Source organism: Haliotis asinina, chromosome 15 (genome assembly GCF_037392515.1).
Source record: "Haliotis asinina isolate JCU_RB_2024 chromosome 15, JCU_Hal_asi_v2, whole genome shotgun sequence".
Taxonomy (NCBI): domain Eukaryota; kingdom Metazoa; phylum Mollusca; class Gastropoda; order Lepetellida; family Haliotidae; genus Haliotis; species Haliotis asinina.
Genome location: NC_090294.1, coordinates 46,984,334 through 47,008,594, shown reverse-complemented (window position 1 = coordinate 47,008,594; position 24,261 = coordinate 46,984,334). Strand labels below are relative to the sequence as shown.

General features: G+C 42.7%; 1 protein-coding gene across 1 annotated transcript; it reads right to left on the bottom strand.

The window, feature by feature from the left end:
- Nucleotides 1-968: 968 nt before the first annotated feature.
- Nucleotides 969-21,492, bottom strand: LOC137265646 (uncharacterized). Its single transcript, XM_067801080.1, has 11 exons — nucleotides 21,348-21,492; nucleotides 10,509-10,725; nucleotides 9,958-10,046; nucleotides 6,207-8,170; nucleotides 5,878-5,955; nucleotides 5,517-5,636; nucleotides 4,911-5,049; nucleotides 3,882-4,002; nucleotides 2,949-3,064; nucleotides 2,103-2,201; nucleotides 969-1,608 (listed from the first exon to the last, which is right to left on the bottom strand). Exons 1-11 carry the CDS (start codon nucleotides 21,388-21,390, stop codon nucleotides 1,544-1,546), a joined length of 3,051 nt encoding a protein of 1,016 aa, XP_067657181.1. The 5' UTR covers nucleotides 21,391-21,492; the 3' UTR covers nucleotides 969-1,543.
- Nucleotides 21,493-24,261: the final 2,769 nt, after the last annotated feature.

Sequence of the window (24,261 nt, the reverse complement as noted above, 5' to 3'; positions counted from 1 at the left end):
TCACTACACTCCTAAAAAAGAAGCGTAGCTAATAATACTGAGACTGCGTTTACTTAGACTGAAGCAACCTTGGCCATATCATGTACTTTGTCGGTACTCCACTTCTCCTGGAAAATTAGCTCTCCCTGATTATTCAATATATATATATGTTAGCCTTCCAGACTCCATAGCGATCATTACAACACATTTTCTGTTCTCGCTAACAGAGAGATGAGTTACGATTATGAGTGGTGCTCTATGTATTGTAGTTGTTAGGAGCACTATTTAGATACCGTTTGATTAGTTTATCAACTACTTCAATAGTGCTACGGTAAAATATGTATACCTATCATTTCGTCACATGCCTAGGCATGTACGTGTGCATGTATGGGTTTGTGTGAGACTCCGATATTTGAACACATAGTGAGATTTGTCCTTCAGGACCGTCTACGTACAGTCAGGGAGCCTATATGCTGTAGAGTATCCCTGCCACAGTGCGACACATTAAACAGTATCGATACTTCAGTATTTACACAACATTGGAGGCTTAAATGCAAAAATAACTAAACAGACTTAAAAATAATAAAAAGACCTATACCTGTTGTGATAACGATTTTTTATATAAAAAAGAAACCCAAAACATTTCCCGCAAGCCTCTGCTATAGGGCGTTACACAATTATTACTTTAACAAATAAACTATCGTGTTTAAGTCAGATTAAGTAGAAAAAAGTAGTTATCTCAATACAAGATCGCCAGACACCACAAAAGAACGCAAGACTCACAAAACACCGCAACAAATCGTGAGACAAAAGTGTTACAAAACACAGTACAACCGTGGATTCAGACCACAGCCACGAGCTCACGTAGGGTCGGTTTATGATTTATGGCTTTGGAGACGGTGGAAGGAGTTGTGATGATGATTTTAAGTGGTTTTACACATTTTGTTCAGAGGACATTGGGGTTAACATTTTTTTACACACTTTGTAACATCTTTGTTTCTTTCTTTTTATTTATTTATTTATTTATTTATTTATTTATTTATTTATTTATTTATTTATTTATTTGGGATGGGGAGGGTGTCATTCCCATTGTACAGGCTTTTCCATGAAAAATATCATCATTGCCCCATGAGTCATAAATTATGAAAGGTCCCTTAATATCATTCAACATGGGCTGTGTAAACCTAAGATGTCGAGGGACTTGATTTAGTTGGGTTTAACGACGTTTTAAACATCACGTCAATCATGTCACGGTGTGTCTGTTTCATGGGGAGGGAACCCCTGAGTACTACATATAAGGTTGCGTTAGACAACGGAACCCTGGATTGTAACGAAAAGTTTAATGGGACAGTTGATTTAAGGATTACCCATCTTCTTGCGTAGTTTGTGCAACTGCAATACATATATTCCCCCCTGTTGTCACGGCCCTATTTTCAGACAGACACTTAGCCCATCCTAATCACATTTTGACATACAGGCATTTTAGATCCTATTAAAATTTTACGCATATAGCATTGTAATATGTAACTATTTTAACTGTAGTGAACATCTGGGCTCGCTACAATCATAACACAGTCTCCTTCAATAATAATAACAGGCTGACCAACACAATGGATACACCGAGTTTATCTGAAAAGAAAGAGAAAATTCCATCAAACATAATTATCAATGTTTAAGCTACAAAATGGGATGTCTTTTACTAAATTGTACGACAATTTTCCAGCATTTAAAAACATCCACCCTCCATAGATGTAGTTTTTCCGTATAACCCTACAACCGACACAATTTGACCAAACATATTTGTCATCGAAATTTCATAAAATAATGAAATATTGCAATCATTTTATGTTGTGACAAGGGTTTCAACACGTCAAACATATAAAGGTGAAACTATTGATGGAAAATGAATTTGAACATGCATTAGTTTTGGTCTTTAGCAAAATGTGTCTGTTCATACAACATTCTGAATAACTTCTACTCACCACTTCTAACAGTGGGTGGAACTGCCTTTCGGCAGATTATATTGAGCAAATACATTCTGAACAAAGATTTTTCATCGATTTGGTGTTTCGCATCACATCACAAGTTTTCTGGTGAGTTTCGTAAGTAACTCGCTGACTCACCTGCAGAGCACGTCACAGGACCGAACGCCCCCAGTTTCCCATTGCCTCCTTGCGAAACCATTTGGTTGAAACGGGCTCGCAATCCGCTTGCGTTATTGCCTGTGTAGATGAACATAGTATCGCATTGAATTTAAAGCGAACCATGACATACTGCCACACAAAAGAAGAACTCCAGCGATGTTTGAATCAAATCTAAGAGCCTTAAATGCAAACCCTGGCGCAAGTAATATTCTTAAATAACCTCGTCATAAAACGAAGTAGTTGAGAGGATTTCCAAGAATTCCACGAGGGCATTGAAGACGGGGGTTAGTTACAGTCACACGTGGGTTATACAAGCGTGTTATGCTTTGACACATCAGTGACGTTATCTCGTTAGTCTTTGCACAGCTGACACTCAGAATGTTAACAGAGGTGAATATTTCTCCCCTTGAATCCTGGTATCCTGGTTAAAGATCTCGTCAAAATGAAAACCCAGTTTGTTTCTCACATGGTTACAAATTGTGTCTCTCTTCTGTGATATTGCTGGAATACTGCTAATATTGCCGCCATACCATACTCACTCACTCAGTGTTCGGGAATACATGTATAACAGTAGCTGTCGGAACTTGAGTGAGTTTGGGTTTACGCCGTTTTTTAGCCACATTCCAGTAATACTAAAGCCGGGGACACGAGAAATGGGATTCGCACATTGTACCCATGTGGTCAATCAAACCCGGATCTTCAGTGTTATGAGAGAACACTTTTAACACTAGGCCACCCCACCGCCCGTCGGAGCCTGAACATCAAGCTACTTTCATAGAGTTTCTGCCTTAACCCGAACAACTGATTTATCTGATGTCAACCTACCAATGAAGTGGACGAGCACTGATATGCAGCCGTCACCTTTACTGTCGTCTCCAGACACCACGACGTTCCAGTCATTGGCACCCAAAGCCCTGGCGTACGTGCGCGCGATCTCAAGGCTGGGGAAAATGAGAAAATCAGTTAAGATACGTAAATGCAGAAAACATTATATATAAACCCTTTAGACCACACTGGCAGGTCGAGAAATGAAAACTAATAGTGGGCAACCACATGATGGGATTTCTACAAACTTCTGTTATAAAAGAGCCTCGTATATTCTAAACTAAAGACAATCTAAATAAATCGAAATACATGTAAACATGAGCCGACACATTTTCAGTGGAGACAGTTATAATGTCTTCGTAAAGGTTGTTGCTGCCTACGTGATTTACTGAATTTGGTTCCACTGAGAATGGATGACCTATGGACACCAAACCTGGTCCCTGTTGCACAGCGCAACGACAGTCGTAAGTCTATGATGTATGGGAGTTACGATCACCCTAGCGCTGCCAATAGTTTGTGGAACGGGGTCCTGAACATAGGATCTGCCTTTTCACCTGTTGCCAAGGAAACGTCACCCCTATACCCACACGTTGGGGAATTCGATTTGGAACATTTGAATATAAGAGTAGGTAAGTGGATACTTTCCTCAGTGGTATACAGAGTGTCAAAACTGTCGACGAGAAGTAACGGCACCAAGACGCCTATGTTCCATATTTCATACAACACTCGCGGTGAAATCTTTCGATTCTTTCTGTATAATTTAGGTGAGGGACCGAATGTATTACTGAAATAATTTGTTGGAGACATTTTCTAATAAATTGCTGTGTCGGGAACAAAGCATGTCGGTCAAAGTTTGATCATCATCTATGAACCAAACAGATTTGTTCAAGCAGTGGCGGACAAAAACACTGCCTAACTACAAATGAAACTCACGTTGACATTGAAGCGGATTTCTCTATGAAGAGACTGGACTGTATCGACGACATTGGCAGGATGTTAGTACACGCAATGCGGTTCCCATCATCACCGTACAAGACAAAGGAGCGTCCTATGACTGCAATACAAAACACGAATAAGATTATTTGTTTGTTTGTTTGTTTGTTTGTTTGTTTGCTGTTTAATGCCCCTTTCAACAATATTCAAGTTACATGGTGGAGTATGCAAGTAATCGAGACCAGGCATTGCAGTTTTACACAGCTTTTACCTTCCGATCGCAACCGCAGATAGGAGAAGTATCGAAAGAAGAAAGGTTATGAATCATTTGTAACTGTAATTTAGTTGGTGACGAATTCCATTATCTTTTCAAATGTATATCACTTAATCCCTACTGAAAATCATTCACACACCCCAAAATATCACAACTGGCCCGATTTATCAACACTTAGTAAGGTCATGTCGCCTGTCAATTTTAAACTTACTCTCTCTTATATAAATTGTTACGTAAATAATTCATCATCATGACGCATGTTTATACTTATGTACATTTGTTAATAATATATATTCTTTGCTCTTAGGTTTATGATAGTAGAGAAAATGAAACTGAAGTCGAAGCAATATTTCAGCAATATCACGGCGGGGGGACACCAGAAGTCGGCTTCACGCACTGTACCCAGGAATCGAATCTGGGTCTTCCGCGTGGGAAGAGGACGCTTTAACCACAAGGCTACCCCACCACCCCTGGTAGTCAATTGATACACCATTTAGCATTTAGCAGTCCACTGAGACTCTATGAAATGACCCCCCCTCACCCCCCCCCCCCACCCCCCGCCTCCCCTACCCAACCCTGAATATCACGGCATTAAGCTATCTGTCGAATCTGAGCCAGACAATGCTCAACGGGGTCCGCGCAGGACAGCACGCATAAGTCAGTCATTGAAACTGACCACGCTCTGCGTCTCGGTAAAATTGCTGCGGGCTTAACTCTACCAGCTGACTACGTCAGTGTTCGCGTTCATGACATACCTGAATATTTTCCATAGATTGACAGGTTGATATCGGTGTAGAGGTTCTTGCCCCCAACACTGATTGTCCCAAGTCTGCCTGACATATCCCCGACTGAACACCGAAGTGGGTTTGACATGGAGCACTCAGAATATCTCGTCTGAAAGATGTGAAGTGAAATATAATACTGAAAACACGAGACGACTGATCAATAAACTACACTTCCATGCTGGATCAAACAGACTGAAAACAAAAACATATTGTACATTTTCGTATTCAACAACATGGCAACAGATCTTTCTTAGCAACGACACATATGAATGAAGACTTTGGAAAGGACATGGTCTTTTTCAAACAATCAAAGGAGTGTATCTTTGCACAATGAAATGACGCTTCCGACATCTGGACACCCGTGTCCCTCAATGGGGGAGTGAGTGATGTTTAGCGGTATCTAGCAATACCACGGCTAGGGACACCATAAAGGGGCTTCACACACTGTACCCAAGTGGGGAGTCTAACTATAGTTTTCGGTGTGAATGCTTTAACCGTTGGATAAACCATTGGATACACCACCGCCCCCTAAGTTGGAGGAGAAATGTGGACAAAAAATGATGAGACAATACGTACTTGGGTGTTGACGAGGAATGGGTTGAACTTCACGCCTGTGCTCTCGCATCGTTTGCTGCCGGGCGACTTCCGGTCACCCCAAGCTGGTCGACTACCGATGGCCATCATATGTCCTGTGGTCTAGAAAAAACATCAACCTTCAGGCCAGGAACAAGCATCGAGGTGTGTGTGTGTGTGCGTGCGTGTGCGTGTGCGTCCGCGTGTGTGTGTGTGTGAGCGTGTGCGTGCGCTGTCTTCAGTACGCGAGTTTAGTTGCGATCGCGTGGACTGTGAAGAGAAGTAAGGTAGGGGACAAGGGATGGAAAGAGAGGGAGGAGGAAATGCCTGGCCTTCTTGATGCAATACTTAATGCAATACTCACAGTCCTGCCGTCGGGGTATACGAGATCGGTGAAGATGGTGGTGTCGCTCATGCTGCCATCGGCGTACACGTACTGGGTCTGAAACAGAAACAGATGACATGCCATCACGTCTTGTCGTACCACATCGCAACATGGTATCACAACATTAGATACACACTTTCACAGAAAGAAGAAAAAGGAATTTGAGTGCATACTAATCAAATAATCGTGTGATACATAATGGCGAGAATATAACATTAGTTCGCAGTGAACTGTGCAGGATGATGATGATGATGATGATGATGATGATGATGATGATGAAGATTGTTACTGTTTTCGGCTCTACTTACAAAAGTTACACTTCCACTGATGCCCGCGTGACTGGCATTGAACTTAGCCATCGCCATGTGCTTCATACCGCCAGTCTTCGACACATCCTCTGTGATATTACCGCAAGTCCATCGAGCACCATCAACCATCTTGTGAATGACGACGGACCTCCCAACGACACTGTACTGCCCAAACAAATTGATCATGTTGTCACGTTTTTCGATGTTCTCCGACGATTCGTTATTCAGCATGCCATACTTGCCGCTCAGATCACCCACCTCATATTGATCGTAAGTTCCATTTGAGGGAAATGGACTATTGGCTATGATAACTTGAAAAGGATTGTAGTGTCCCGCCACGCTTGCACCCGAACAGGGATTCTGGCTATCGGACGGCACTGGAAACTCGTGAATGTGGTAACCACCAGCTTGCCGACCAAGATTCTCGATATCGATTGAAACCAAAGTATCATCACTGGTGTCACCGTGTTTCTGAGTAAAGTTGATATATCCAGTGACATTTTGGACCCACTCGTTCACGGTAGCGTATCGTGTTCTCAGGCTAATGATATCAGCACAGGCTAAAGGAGCATCTCCACTGTCCTTGGAAAGGATCAACATTGATTTGGCCACGATACTAGCAGATCCATCAAGCGGTACATTCCTAGACGTAAAGAAGAACTTGGATGGGGCACCAGATGGCAATCTGATTTTCAGGGCACCTGTTAACTTTGTCATAGCTCCAACTGGACAACGAAAGGGGTTCGACATTTTACACTGTGATGAATAATCTCCTGACATGTTTGCTCTGAACGGGTTGATGACAGGGCCCACGGAGGCGCACCGACCCGTTGTTTTCATCGCATCATCACCGACCTTATTCTCATGAACACTCCAACGGTGACCGTGAGTGGGGTTGGCGGTCCCATCTGCATAGTTAAGTTGGCCAAAGATCCATGTGTCCGACCTGGGGTCGTCCATGGCCTGGCTGAAAATGACAGTACCGATAATGGGATATTTAAAAGTGGCAGCAGCGAAAGTTCTGGGGCTTAAGTCGTTTATATTGGCACATATCCACCGGGGCGCACCTGCAACACTTTTATGAACAACAACCGATCGTCCAATGATGCTGTAGGGCCCGAACATAGGCATGTTGTAGTCTTTCATTGTTTGAGAGTATGAGTCCTTATCAGCAAGACTTCCAAACTTGCCGCTGATGTCCCCGACCTCGAAAACATCTGTAGTCGAACCAGTTGTTGGGAAAGGCTTGACGAAAGGGTTCCAGTGTCCACCTACTGCATCTGAAGAACACAGCTGCTGGTTGGCTGTGTGCTGGTAAGGTACAGGATACAAATGGACGTGGTATCCTCCCGCTTTCCCGGCCAATCTCGAAAGAACGACAAAAATGTCGGTCGCTTCGAAAGGAGATGCTTGTTTGAAAAGAACACTTCCCAGAACGCCGGCTCTGTTGAAAACAGCCGAAGCTTGTTTCTCTGTGACCGCCATGATCTTCCCACAAGATACAATCATATTGGAATTGTCAAGGATCACAAGTGTGTTGCCCGCAATGTTGGCGTCACCTGACAGAGGCAGATACCTGTCATGGACAAACTTCCGAGCTGAGCCTGCCGTGGCACCAACCATCACCTTGCCAAGCCTTACAGTGAGGTCACCGACAGCGCATGCCCCTGGGTTATCAGCTGTACATGCTCCTGCAGATTTTGCAGAAGGGTCAAAGACTGCTGTTAGGCCTTCGCAATTTGATGCTGTCCCTGAGTATATTTTCCATGTGTAGTCTGAGGCTGTTGACGCTGGTTGAAAGAGGTCGACCCGAATTTCTGTCCTCATCCCTTCAGCCTGGCGGAACCAGATCTCCCCACTGATGGAGCCCTGGAGCTCGACAGAGGCTGTTCTGTACTCTGCGGTCGGCACCACCAGGGTCCCACAGGCCTTGTCACTGCCGTTGGCGAGGAGTAGAGATCGACCTGGGAACAGAGAGAAAAACTGTAGGAACATCGCCGATTCAAGAGTATTATATCTCCGTTCTATTTTGACACATGCCCGGGACTTCATTACCACAGATTCGTATCGGAAGTGATGTCACAAAACCATATCTAGTATCACTAACGCCAAATGTTGTTTATTAGGCATTTAATTTTCAATACTCGATTCGCCGACCAGAAATGTGGGTTTTTTTATTTGCTGTCATAGGCCGACGACCTGATAAAAACAAAGAAGGTGAATTTATTTTTTACCAAATTAAACCTCTCACATAATCCATGTAACAGAGAGAAAAGTATTTTTTTCAAATACGTAAACCAAGTTATCCAAAAAAGCCCCTTAGCTTAAGTTGAAAACTAATCTCAGTGACTGCTCTAAAGGAGAGTCCGGGACTGACCAAATTTCAAACTAAGAAGTGGCGGTTGATGCTACACGTCGACCGTTGAGTTGGCCATTTGAAAAGCCGCTGCGGACGAATAGATGGTATTTATCAAACAGTATGAATAAATAGTAAGGAGCTTGTGGAATTGAAAAGCAAGTACTACATAGATACCAATAACAGATGGACAAGGAAACGAGTCTCGTAACACGCGGTAATATATGTTTAAAGTTTAGGAAAGGACATAGTTCTGCAAATGTAGGAAAGCATAATAGAAACACATTTATTGCGGGTTTGGGTGACATTTGGCGCATTGTTCCTCTCTCCATCACCATCGTGGGAATGTAGCTGGTCGTAACGGGTATGTTGACAAACCATAGCTGTGATGATGACAGAGCATAAGAGGTACAAAAAAGAGGAAATACTGAAAGGGTATACGAGTTTTCTGACAGTATAAAGGGTATATTGACAGGGGGAGCATACATACTAGTATCGTGGGATTTTTCAGGGCAGATAATATCAATACATCATATTGTGTCTCAGGTATTTCAGATGCCACTGAGTATGGAAGCGACATCACCTCAAATGGTGATCCTGATGTACAGTGTTCATTCAGGCCAACCCAAACTTAAAAGTGCATCTACAATGGACGAACTGGCGGTGTAATATTGCAGTGCTGAGTCGGTAGTGCGTAGCAATATCAGCTGGAAGCTGAGTTAGCGAGTGTGGTCCTACATAGCTTCTAGCAAAATTCCAGCAATATTATGGCGGGGGAAACAAGAAATGGGCTTCACACATTATACCCATGTTGGGAATCGAACCCGGTGCTTCGGCGTAGTGAGTGAACGTTTAAACCATTAGGCTACCATACAGTCCCATCCGTAAAGTACACATCACACCTCACTTTGTAAATTGATGCTTACGATATTTTCAACCAGTGTTCAGTGGGTTGGGCCTCACGTTGAACAGTCTTGTATTTCAATGATGACCTGCCTGTTTTATCTGGGGGTAAAAGCCGGAGTTATATTGGACCTAGATGTTTTCCCACGATGACAATACTGTGTCTAACTGGTAATCCATAACGCCCCTATTGTTGTATTAAACCCAGTCGGACCCATAAAGATCCTGGTTAGTACTGATCCTCATTAACCCATGCTTGTCGTCAAAGGCGACAAGTTGCATCGCGTGGCCAGTCTCGCTAACTTGGTTGACTCATGTCATCGTATCCCAGTTACGTAGATCCGTGCTCATGTTGTTGATCACTGGATTGTCGATTATTTACCGACCGCTGCCATATAGCTGGCATTTTGCTGATTACGGCATAAAACTAAACTTATTCAGTCATTAAATCTAGTCCAGACATTGAAGTATCCTAGTGGTCCTCGTACTCACCCATTAAGTCAGACAAATCGGAAACAACGCTGGGTTGTATCGTAAATGTCTCTTGGCCGGTAGAAATGGTTGATCCAATATTAGGGACACTGTGAAAATAAATACGATACATTTGACTTAGCATCAAGGCAATTGAAACAAGTACATTTATTCCCAAACCATTTCTTTACGTGGAAGGACCATACACTTGCTCCTTAGGAGATCGGCAGGTAGACTTTGCTAGTCTTCGGGGTTTGTCAGCGTTGGCTTTTCACGCCAAAAGCCCGGGTTTTCGATCGCCACACGGGTACCATAGGCGAACCCCACTGCGGTGTACTCCTAACGACGAAATGCAATACTCACACACACGTTCCCTAAAGGAAAACGTGTCACCGATAGTGGGTTCGAATCCCACATTCGCTCCGATTATCACCCTTGGTGGGTACCGTAAATCAAATGTTTCTTTGATGTGGGCTTTCCACTTACGTTGTGAGGACACACAGTCACTTGTACATCGGAGTTAAACTAGACATAATCACCCTCTCATTTCAGGGAAGTGTGAAATATCTTACCTCGTTCCAATGGTCATGTCCCCACACTTGTATTTCACTGTAAAGTCTACCCAGGACTGCCTCAGCTCCCACTGAAGGTTACCCGTAACGCCGGTCAAGTTGAAGGCTACGGACGTAGCTTCATTCACAGCTGACTGCGTGAAGGTCACTTTACCGTTGATGTTCATCAAATGTATGAACGATGTCAGTGTTACTTGACCATGACAGCATAACAGTGCTGGAAAGTAAAGGAGGGCGTAAGGTTTGATATATTGAGGATATCAGCGGGAAATTATTATCTGTCAACCAAGCATTCAGAGATTGTTTTACGCAATGTATTAACTCCCAGGGATCCTTTCATGAAGCAACCTTTCTAAGGTTAATCTTAACGCTCATTCTTTTAACATTGCCCTTAGATTACCTTGGTGACTTACGATCACCTTAGTGTTATGTGAAAGGAGGCCCTGCTTGGCATTGTGATGAACGGAGAAGGGTAGCGTAGAAATATCAGGACGCTGTAAAGATGAAGTGAGCAGACTAGTGACAGTGGACATGAACTACGATCCTCATGGATCGCCCACAATATTACCCCAGTACCACCCGGTGTTCTTAAGTTGTCTCTTCCGAGTGGCAGGACTGGTGGGGTAGCCTAGTGGGTAAATCGTTCGCTTGTCACGCCCTCATAGGTTCAGTGTGAAGCTAATTTCTAGTGTATTGTTACTGAAATTGTTCAATAAACAAAGCAAAAAGAACCATAATAAAACAAATGAATAAATAATCAAACAAACAAAAACAAAAAACACGACGAAAAGCCACAATCACTACGACAAGCAACACCTATCTGAAGCCTGTTCTTCCCTGAAATGCCCAGTAAGACAATGTAATGGATTGGTCACACATACTGAATTAAACCCTCCTCAAATTATTGCCTTGGTGGCATTGTCACGTTAGATCCGGGTTCCAATTTAACATATGACGTCAGATATGAACACTCGTCATTCTTGAGAGCAAGTCTCCCATCATGGTGTATTTGGGATAGAGTAAAAAGTGCCATAACACACACTGTCCCTCTCGGGCCAATACAGAGCGCCGTAGGAAGGGCTGAGCAGTTGCACTGTGACGAGGGGATTTGAGGCGGACAAAAAAAAAGGGGGGTGGGGGGTGTGGAGGTCAGGGGTAGGGTGTAGAGGAGAAAGACTGCCTTGCTAAATGGCAAAAAAGCCTTCATAATTTATCATTAATACCTCCTGAAAGGTGGACCTTGTCTCTGAATGGATGCTTTCTTTCGCCCCCAAGATTAACGTTCTGTTGCAATTTATTCCACATAACAAGACATCCAGACCAAATGGCTATGGGAGTGTGAGACAGACTATGGCCAACAGTGGTGTTATGCCGGATACCAGACTCGGACAGAGGGGACTAGCCCCGGTTGACCTGTCCCTGGTTTATCGGATCATCTGACACACTTGACAGAAGTAAAGCTACATTCATATTTCTGCGTTCCTATGATGTACACCTGCATACCTACTCGGGCATACATAAAAAGGCATCAGCTATTGGTTTCACTTTGAAAGGAATGTGCCATGTCATGTCACTATCCAAGTGTTGTGGATAGTGTTGTATAGGCTGCTTAAGCGTTGATCCAGTGACACACTGCATTGACTAGACAACAGTCAACAATTGAATGCATATTGGGAAGTATCGTCAACGGGCTATGGAGAGAAGCTCGGGTCAAACGACTACACTGCTCAGCTCTAATTGCATTTCATTAGTATAAATGTTTGAAGGAGAGATTCGTGTTTCAAGATGGGGCCATGCCCTTGAGAAGCGGGCGGGGAATACATTTCGAGGAATGACTGATACAACAAGAATTGATTTCTGAAACGTCTGGGGGTGGTGGGGTAGCCAAGAAGTGAAAGATTCTACTTGTCACGCTGAATATGGGTTCGATGGGTTCAGTGTGTAATGTCTATTTCTGGTGTCCTCCACCGTGATACTGCTGGAATATGGCTAAAAGCGGCGGAAAACTGAAATCATTGTCAGCCAGTCAGTCAGTACCCATGTGCTCACTAGGGCAATGTTAACGTTAAAGTCTATGCACATCTTTACACGCATTCCTGAAAGTCTACTGGAATGCTGAGAGGACGAGTTGAGTTAAAATGAAACCTAAAAACTTCTTTTCAGTCTGTATTTCAGTTCAGATGGCAGAGACTGTCGTAGTGACTCGAAACTAAAAAGACCAGCTCAGACATCGCTGGTCAAGCAGAGCACAACCAGAGGACCGAAGTTCACACCCCGGGGTATATACAAACAAACAGGAACATCATGGTGAAAGATTAATTAAATGAAAGGTCATATTGAGAGGCTTTCCGAATGCATTTATTTATTGTTCGAATGTGAGCAGGATATTACCCTACCTTAATATCTCAGGAGGTGTAGATAAACAATATCTCAGGCATCTTACTTATCGTGTCGATCACTGACCCTCCCGTAGTTAGAGCTCAGCTATGACCATCCATTTGGCCCATGTTTACCCATCCAGAACATGGGAAAACCACTTATATAAGGAAGCTTAAGAGAGAAGCTTGTTATCATATACACACATATGAATCTCAGTTATTTAAGTGGAAAGAAGAGTGGAAAGGACATCTATCAATATTGACAACCTTGTAGAATACCTTCGTCTACTTCGTGAGTGCGACGTTTAGACGTACATTATGGTACAGTCGCACTCACATAATAAAATAAGTCATTATCCATAAAGTTTGTCAAAATTGTACTTCCCAACTACCATTGTTCCTGACAAAGAAGTAACCTTTATCAATCTAAACCTTTTAATTTATGGAGAGAAGTTTGATTAATGAAACTTCAGCATGAGGAGAAAACATCCGCCTCCTTCCTCACTATATCAAATATTTAGCGGTCAAATAATTTAGGTTATGACAATGGTTGTTAACATGTTGTTAACATGCTGTTGTTAACATATGACATTCTGTCAAAATAATATGCTGGGGCTGAACAAATCCTTGCTACAATAACTAAGGATTCACACAATTACAGATATTCTATTCTTTTCATGAATGTATGACTGAGTAAATATGCTCGGGCGGCTGAGATCCTGGGACTAGTTTTTCGAAACTCTCCTAGAGCTAAGATAGTCGTATGTTAATGTATATGACACTTGCGAGAATCTTAGCGCTAAAAAGCTTCGAAAATCTTCGAAAATCATTAACATAAACTTATATCTAAACATGCCAATCACTCGTTTTGTACCTGAACGCATTTACAAAACATGCACTTAGTAATATCTTATGGACACAACCCTTAAAAGCATTTCGACAGAAAGGGCAACTGAACAGTTTATAGATTAATAAATGTGCCAAATTTACAGGTAGCACGAATCCTTAGAAATATGTAGTTAAGTTGAATCTGTGGGTATCACGTTCATTTGACAGATTATGTTAATATAAAAACAGGTAGTATTGTTTTAAACCCGGGAAGATCCGGGTTACGAGCACGTGGTGACACGTGCTCGTTGTTAGGAACGATAGTCTGTAACGTGACTGCCACATGTCGTCGAATCCAAATTGCGCAGATCGATGCTTATGATGTCAGTCACGGGATTGTCTGGTTCAGACTTGATTACTTACAAACCGCCGTCATGTAGCTGGAAAACTGTGTTAAACCAGTTGAGTGCGGCTCAAAAACGTACCGGTAGAGCGCAATAACAGGAAGTGCTGGTACCGGGAACTTGTACCGTTTTTCCTCGTATTGTCACCCTACACATGCCCACAGGCAAGGTATGTAACATTAGTTTAAAGCAGATCCGGGTATAACAATGTATTCATTGTTTATAAAACTGTTCCGTGATGAGTTGTAGAGTGATACCGAACTGTCGTCCCACGTGGAGATCATGATTAGTTGGATGAAGAATAAAAAGTGCATAGCTGGCAGGACCGGAAGCAGTACGACCCATTTCTCCGAGCAGTACGACCCATCGCGCATTCGTCATCGTTCGCACTTTTCCGTTACTTGCAAAGGAGATTGTTATTCGGCTTGTTACAGAATAACACAAATGGTCACGAGTGTATCTTGGATACATGTGATGGAGAGCGTGTGAGTGGGATGGAGAGACGACAGAAGACGACACACGTGTTGTGACACGTGGCACAAGTGATGCGCGATAAGTATAATCATAACACAATGCACATAGCGAGACATAGTCCCTGCAAAAGATGCATGACGTGAAGATCACGTCAGAGATCAGCGGAACAATGCACGTGGCGCATCCATGTTTCCTGAGTGAAAAGAAGGGCGTGTCTAATGTATCTATTAGGTCATCATGACTCGTCATGACGAATCAATTACTTAGTCTTTCCCGGCACGTTAAGACATCGTCACGTTTCCCAACATCACTGATCACCGCGATCAATAAGGAAATGCTGCTTCTGTAAGCACGTGTCAGTGGATGTTACCTAAAGCTGCTGTTAGCAATACTGTACTCTTTGACAAGTATTAGATGAGCCAGCGCAGTGAACGCGTTTGTACCAAGCTGGTGGGCAAGTAATCTGGACGAATACACTTGGTTGCTACAGGTAGATTGGCGATTAAGCACGTGCAATACACGCTGATTGTGGCATGATGAAATGAATACCGCTACTGTTTAACACGTGTCTCGTAGATCGATTCAGTTCAGCAAAACAGCATCACGACACGATTCGCACGAGGAAATTGAACTTTTCGATACTTAAACGACAATCCGTTTCCCTCTTGTTTCAAGTGGAATGTTCTGGAGGGCGTTCATATGTATGCAAATTAAGGTCATTTGACAGGTCGTGTCTCATCTAATACTTGTCAAGCAGTGATATACTGCATATGTCGGCGTCCTGTAAAGTTCGATCCTGGCCCAGACAAACCAGTGAGGGGATATGCCTCCCGCCCCTTATCCCGAAAGTTGTTTATCAAATGGATTGGAACAGTTGTACGCACACATATATTCTCAAAAGACTGTATCCGCCCCTGCGTAACCTTCTTTCAGGAACTAGATGTTAGTCTTGTGAGGGGGTGGTGATGGTGTAGGGGGGTTAGAGTCACCCTCCGACTCTGACAGAAAATATCCCTAGTCATTTGTCTGCTAGTGAAGCGAGCGCATAATATGTGTCAAGCTTCGGCTGTATAGTTAGTTACACAGAAGCTCAACAACCTACTCCTCAGACCGTGCTAGTATGTATCTTCGGTATGTATACTTGATGCTTTATTAATATGCAGAAATTGGACATAATGTCTACTTGAGAACACTGCATCCTCAACACATGATTAGCATGCTGGGCATGGTAACCCATGCAGGCAAGTGATCATCAACGGGTCCAGGGCCTCGTTTCACAAAACTCTCGTAAGCCTAAGATCTCGGCACTTTACTCGTAGCACTCGTCCATCCTATACCGTAACATAGGAGGTAGGAATGCTACGAGAAACGTTACGAGATCTTAGGCTTACGAGAGTTTTATGAAACGGGGACCTGGTCAGGTAAATGGATGCACCTGCCCGCTTATAGTTGCAACCTCGTATATTTCAAACGCGAGTGAGTGAGTTTAGTTTTATGTAGCTTTTAGTAATATTCCAGCAATATCCCGGCGGGAACTCATGTTCAACACACCTTGTACACATGTGGATAATTGAACCCGGATTTTCAGCGTGACGAGCCGCGCTATCCCTCTCAAACGCGAACCGAACATACACGGTTAACAATAACATACACAAACACCATAGTGTTGACTTCTTTGTGATGTAATAACTCTGCGCAGCCTCAGCAAGCAAAGAACATGACATCGGCGCCTTTTGCACCGACATGACGGTCATGCCTGTGTTATTACTGTGCTCAACAAGATACACTACTCACTGAAGTAAGTTCCCCGCAGTACTGTCGCAGATAATACCAAGAAAAGGTATCATTGACATACAAGGTTAGGATTCCAACCCGGAACTTCATCGTGATCATCAAACGCGGTACTGGATTTCAACGTCTTATGTCTGGTGATTATGACTATATATGCACATGTTAGCCTGCTTTGTAACGAGGACAGAGGGGAAATATGCAGCTCGGGTGTTTCAAGTTTACAAAGATAATACCTTTTAACCCTGAAGGGTCTTTCACCGTCTTAGAAGAAGGCCATTTCCCCTTACAACCAGGAGTTTCGACAGAGGAAAAAGGCCTATATGAAGCAAGTCTAGATTTCATCAGGTTCATGATCTCCCATCTCATCAGGTCTCCTTTTAGTTACACTGAATTATTTGTTTCTATTGTAATTATAGCTTTTAGAGACTTAGCGTTTGTCTATCCCCAGAGCGATAAATATGAACATGCAACATTTAACACAAAAGTGAAAACGTATCAACAGTTGCAATAATATGTAGGTTTAAAAGCGAATAAACAAGACAAAATGTAGAAGACGCCCCCTATATACATACAGAAGGTAAGTAGAGAATCGGGGTCTGTCTAGGATTTATAGGTCAAGGCCACGGACTTCATTCCGTGACATTTGAGATTAACTGAAAATGCACGGACACGTCAGAGGACTGAGGTAGTCATTTAAAAATAAAACCGTGTCCTCGGGTGATGGACTTACAAAATGTTTCTGAACGAATTAAGAATACAGCACTCCTTCACCTTTCAGCGAGCGACGCACGGAGTACTAGTACCTATACCTATGCATATATATAGGTGCTCTCAGGACAAGGGTGTATTCAGACCGCATCTGTTATTGTTGAAAAACATGCTCAAGGCTGCACCTATGTTATTCTCGGCGCGTCAGCGCAGTGAGTTCAAATGTAACGGTGCATCGGATTTAATTATAAGTCATATGATATAGTGCCCCTTCTGTAAACAGAATACAAGTTGCACGCGTCAGTGGCGTTTTGTCGTTCAAACGTCGGTAGTGAAACTGCGGAAACGCCTTAATCAAATACTTTCGGAGAAACACTGAGTGTGCACGTCCAGAATACAATTGAAGTAGGCAGTGACGCCTTTACCAATGTCCTCGTTTTCATGGTTGGCGAAATTTTCGAAGAGAAAGACGATGAACTGACAAGGCGATGCAGAGTCTAGGTCGAACTACTGGGTAACCTGTATTCTATAGCCATAAAAGCCAAGGCAGCTATAGAACTTTGGTCTGATTGCTCCAGTATTAGTTCACATGGGGCTTGACAACTAATGACTTTAAGCCGAAAACCAAGACAAGAACACGATTTGGCGATATACATCCTATTGGAGATGGTTTTTTTCGAAGTGCGGAAGTCAAATTGTTCATGGGTTACAGATACTTGTGTATGCTGGTCGAGGTCGGATTCTTAATTGCGAATGGACGTTCGTCTACCTGACGTTAAAACATCTTTTCTTTCCTTGAACATGAACTGCAGCCCGGGGTAACCGATATTGCGTTGGTGACATTGGGCGTTTGTTGAAACCATGTCCAAAAACCTCCGCAACAGATCATGTGTGGTGTGCATGCACTTGCTCTTGCTGCTGGAAGCGTGCTTTGTGAACTCTGAGTGTCAGTAAAATGTTTTCGACTGACCTTGAAATGAGCTTTGTTATCACTGTTACACTTCACTGATTCTTAGCTATTCATTATTCATAGCTATTACAATGGAATGTAGTCTTGGGCTAAACCAGACTCATTCAAATTTACTGAGCCAGATTTAGGGGATTAACGCAGCAGGCAGTAATATCCAAGCTAGGGTGGAGACCAGTATGTGATCGTATCTAGACCAGACAGTAGAATGATTGATATTGTGAGAGTCAGCGTCCAGCGTCAATATAGTTTCAATAAAATCCGACCACTTACTACGTGATAGTTTGATTTTAGAATTATTCCAGTAAAAGGGGATCGTGTGGGACCAGCGAAAGTTTTTACCACTATGCTACCGACCGTCACCTTTGCGTGAAGATACCTTTATTCACATCAAAAGATGTTGATGTCATCAACTAGGCGATTTATGATTACCCCAAGTGAAGCATATACCGTCTTCTTTTCACATTTTGTTGTTACAATGTCTTGACCGTGACAGGAAATGGACACCAGGCCTGATCTCAAAGAGACACGTGAAGGTCCGTGGTAGAATAGGCCTTCAGCAACCCATGCTTGCCATAAAAGGCGACTCTGCTTGTCGTAAGAGGCGACGAACAGGATCGAGTTGTCAGGCTAGCTGACTTGTTCCATACATGTCATCTGTTTTCAACTTCGTAGGTCGATGCTCATGCTTTTGATCACTGGTGTGTCTGGTCCAGACTCGATTATTTACGGCCGCCGCCATATTGCTGGAATATTGCTGAGTGCGGCGTAAACCTCAACTCACTCACTTACTGCACGATCTCAAATCACTGGATTATTTTGTTCAGATTCGATCATTTAAGGACAAAAACGGAAATATTTTCACTTACTGACACAACTAGACTAACAACCAGTCTCTGAAATGAACGTACTTTATAGAAAAAACATATAATGAAAAAGAACCTGTGGAAATCTGGACTTGACACATTTTATAGACTTGCATGGGCTTTCATGGATGCGTTTGCTGAAGGGTGCCACAGACTATGTCACAACCAACAAACAGTACTATCAGTCACACGCCATTTGAGGACGATATTTGACACCCGTGTTAAACAGCACTACATGGGCATTGTGTTGTACTTTTCAATGCGTTGACTGGCAATGCCTGTGGCCACACCAAAGGAGTAGCGCTGGTGTCAATGGCGCCTTACTCGTGCAGTCAACCGTGGTCTGCATAATGGTTGACAGGTCTCACAAATGAGATACATTAGCAGTCAGTCTTAATAAGTGCCGGGACTGGAAATGCACGACCTTACCGGAAATGTTTCTGAGATGTTAGACAAAGCACCGTTCGAAGAAATAATCCTTGTTTACATGCATGTTAGCTACAATAACCACAAAACTTTATCTGATGGGCACTTTTAAAGCATTTTTTTAATTAAAAAAAATCTGGACTAGCATATTTGTTTCTTTCCCGTTGCTCTACATTTAGTACGGCCATGCAGTGGCAATGTACTTCACAGCTGACCTCGAAGGTAGGCGGCTGGTCTTACATCATAAGGTCATGTGTGGAAATACTGTTCGTCAAGCTGTAGATTCAGCACATTAGGGGAGCAGGCTCTCAAAAGAGTGCATTTAGTCCACACGACCGCAATGAACGCATCTGTCCTACATTTAATACTTAGTTAAGAAAGGTGCTGATGTGTAAACCTATGTGCTTGATGTGGATCACTTTAAATAGAGTGGGTTTTACGCTAACGTGAACAGTCGATGTTGGAGTACAAAGGCGTATTTACAAATCCTTATATAACGCGCCGTGATTTGGCTTGCCCTTGTCCGAGGAGAGGTGAACAGGACATATGGTCGCGTTCAACATTATTGTATTTTACAGTACAGTTCATATAAATGTAGATGAAGCCATTAACGAAGATAAAGCAGTTAACGTAGATGAGGCAGTTAACGTAGACGAGTCAGTTAACGTAGACGAGTCAGTTAACGTAGATGAGTCAGTTAACGTTGACGAGTCAGTTAACGTAGATGAGGCAGTTAACGTAGACGAGTCAGTTAACGTAGACGAGTCAGTTAACGTAGATGAGGCAGTTAACGTAGACGAGTCAGTTAACGTAGATGAGGCAATTAACGTTGATGAGGCAGTTAACGTAGATGAGGCAGTTAACGTAGACGAGTCAGTTAACGTAGATGAGGCAGTTAACGTAGACGAGTCAGTTAACGTAGACGAGTCAGTTAACGTAGACGAGTCAGTTAACGTAGATGAGGCAGTTAACGTAGACGAGTCAGTTAACGTAGACGAGTCAGTTAACGTAGATGAGGCAGTTAACGTAGACGAGTCAGTTAACGTAGATGAGGCAGTTAACGTAGACGAGTCAGTTAACGTAGATGAGGCAATTAACGTAGATGAGGCAGTTAACGTAGATGAGGCAGTTAACGTAGACGAGTCAGTTAACGTAGATGAGGCAGTTAACGTAGACGAGTCAGTTAACGTAGATGAGGCAGTTAACGTAGATGAGGCAGTTAACGTAGACGAGTCAGTTAACGTAGATGAGTCAGTTAACGTAGACGAGTCAGTTAACGTAGACGAGTCAGTTAACGTAGATGAGGCAGTTAACGTAGACGAGTCAGTTAACGTAGACGAGTCAGTTAACGTAGATGAGGCAATTAACGTTGATGAGGCAGTTAACGTTGATGAGGCAGTTACAGTAGATGAGGCAGTTAACGTAGACGAGTCAGTTAACGTTGATGAGGCAGTTAACGTAGACGAGTCAGTTAACGTAGATGAGGCAGTTAACGTAGACGAGTCAGTTAACGTAGATGAGGCAGTTAACGTAGACGAGTCAGTTAACGTAGACGAGTCAGTTAACGTTGATGAGGCAGTTACAGTAGATGAGGCAATTAACGTTGATGAGGTAGTTACAGTCGGTGAAACAGTTAATAGAAAAAGCAGTTAACGTAGATGAGGCAGTTAACGTGGTTGTGTAATGAAATTACATTCCTCGTTTCAGTCCCTACTGGCTAGCCACGGGAAGAATAATAGCAAACATCATATAGATTGGTATGACACAGCCGAGAATCGAACCATCGACAATTGCCCGGGCAGACACTTGGTCCCCTGTTCCTAATACATCAACTTAAGTTTAAGAGGCATGGAAACCTATATCAGCATCTTGTACACCGCCTTCCCTCATCTATACATATAACGTTTCATAACTATTTATGTGTTCATGGCAAGATAATAATTTTAATCTCGATAAATCTATACATTTGTAATTGTACATGAGAAAAAAATACTCACCATTCAGAAATATCAAGCATGCGAAAGGAGCAAAGACATCCATGTTGATATTACTTCCCGTATCCACTTCGCGTAACCCAATGAATTGTCGTCTGCCACAAGCCCTGTACTCAGGCCAACGCGATTTCTTCCGCTACGACTGTGTGGACTTGCGGAACAGCCCAGAAATACCTTGATGACACTGTCATACGCATGCGCATTAGGCTAAACCAACATTCCCGTTATAAGGCGCAGGATGGCATTCATTCATCAACAACAAATATTCACGCGCATTGTGGGAAGGTGCATGCAGGCTAACTTTCATGTTTCTTAGCCACTTGTAAGCAGTTGGTTTGACATAATGCAGTATACATATACCGCGGTGGGTGTGGGGTTGCAGTCGTTTGGGATAGTTAAAGGTGATGTCACAAACATTTCTTCTAATGCTACACAAATTATCCCTGATTCATCGGACATGCGTCGTTTGTTGTGACAGCGCGTCACTATAATTCGGTTCTGCATGACGGATTCATTTACTACTATTCATTGTTTCTGTACGACTGACGTTAGACAAGACGGATTACACTTTCCACACAACACATGCCATTTGTTAGCAGACAGACAACAATATAATACAATACAATACAATTCACGTCACTTGTCACTTAAATTGTTTGAACCTTGTGTTTGACAGCTGTTTAATGTCAGCACTAAATGGCGGGATTAATTGTTTATGGTATTTTTACGAAGTACATTTTTTCTTCACTTTAGATGGATAGGTTCAAACTGACCTGACGCTGGAATGAAATTCAGGGCGGATCGGAGAAGGGAAACCCAAGAATAAATACAGACATCCTTAGTGGCAAGAATTACAAATAAAGTTGATATTACTCTCTTCAAAGAAATATACAAAGTTAGTAACAACTGTTTAACATCTTGGGCGTTCAAATTTAAAGACTGAATGATCGGTGTTTCTTTTTTTTCTTCTAGAATACTGCTTAGACAATGAATAAACATTATTTTGATAAAAAGGATATTTTCTTTCAAAGTTGAAAGGTATCCCTGTGCGACCGGAGCATCAGAGGAAGAGGACACAGGGGAAACCTAGACTTGCTTCATTCGGGGTTTTAGCACAACAGACAGGGCTAGGTGGAATGTATGAAGTTGAGACTACATGTCGGTCGTTCCCACATTTCGTAGATCGTGGCATGTAGACACTCAAGTGCGAGACTCAACTTCATTATAGCATGTCTTCGAAATCCTAGAGAATATGTTAAACCGGAGTGGTACACAAGTCTAGATTGCTTTAACGCTGGCATTATACTGGACCCCAAATGCATCTGTTTGTGTGTGTATTTTTAGGAGTGAGTGAGTTTAGTTTTACGCCGCTTTGAGCAATATTCCAGCAATATCACGGCGGGGGACACCAGAAAATGGGCTTCACACATTGTACCCATGTGGGGAATCGAACGCGGGTCTTCGGCGTGACGAGCGAATGCTTTAACCACTAGGCTACCCCACCGCCCCGTATTTTTAAGGCTTACTTTCTTCGACTAAATGCCGGTCTAGTTTCATTATCTCAGAGAGAGACAGTTGCATATCGTCTATCTTAATTGTCACAACTGTACCTCTTCCACTTTATCATGTTGTAAGAGGTCAGTTATTTGATAGGCTGGGGGTTGTGATTTGTGTCGGGAGGAGTGAATGAAGGGAACGGTGACGGGGTTATCAGCTGAGGCCGAAACAAATAACTGTCACTTCTATAAAAGACAGTCACATCCCCTGAAATGCACGCTATATTTTGAACACACCATTCGTAATTAAAGAAATTATTTCAGACCTAATACGAATTTTCCGAGGCATATTTGTTTGTTTATATGTTGTTTAACGCCGCTCTATAGATTAGATAATCCAGTGATCAGCAGCATGAGCTATGGTGTTTACAGTTGGGATACGATGACATGTGTCAGCCATGTCAGCAATATAAAACTGATGTGATGGCTGCAACATGTCGGATTTTCATCAACAGTTCTGACTGATTGATCCAAGTTGGGACCTGCTACCTAGACATCGATTAACGTGATAATCCAGACAACTGTAACAACTCTGTGTTCTCCATATATGTTGTTCTCCGAAGAAATCAAGATTATAGACAGGTGTGGTCTGTAATAAAGGACGAGGAGAGTGTCCAGCAATCATAATCTCCTTTGTACAGTGTGACAAAGAAAAACGATTGAGCAGTGAGGGTATCAACTTGTAAAAAGGTAGAATTACAACAATTCAACGCGATGTCCCCCTAAGGAGCTGTCAAACTGCGTGTGGTTCGGGGAAGGGGGAGGGACTAATTCAGCTCCTCGGTCTTTAACCAACAATAAGACAATAACCGCCTAAACACAATAGGCGGATCCCGGTTTAAATATTGGAAGAGGTTCAAAGTGCTGATCTGTGTATTCACACTTACAGCTACATTGGGTGAATGAGATGACTTCAATGCCGTCAATAATTGCACTGTTGTTACGTCACGGTGGATAATCCCCACGTGTGAGGGGAGCTTAAGGTAAAGCGGGTCTCACTACTGTAGTGACACCCACGAGCTCTTAATCGGGCGGACCAAGATCTTGATTAATCCCCGGTGGAAACGTACAGGTCTGATTGACAACTATTACTCCTTAAAAAGTATCCGCTTGACAATGCCGACTTTTCAACTGCAAGAGTCTCACATTATGATGCGACAAATCTGAAAAACCTGTTTTCCCGCATGAGAGGGCATCTCATTGTTAGCTACCTGGGGGAAGTTGACATGTACCATAAATTATAAGCATGTAATGTGAATAACAAATTGTCTGCTTTTGAATTTTGTGTGCTATGACACTGTCTGTGTTCTCTTCAAATAATAATGTAATGTGAATGTTTTAAAAATACAACTCTTTTGGAC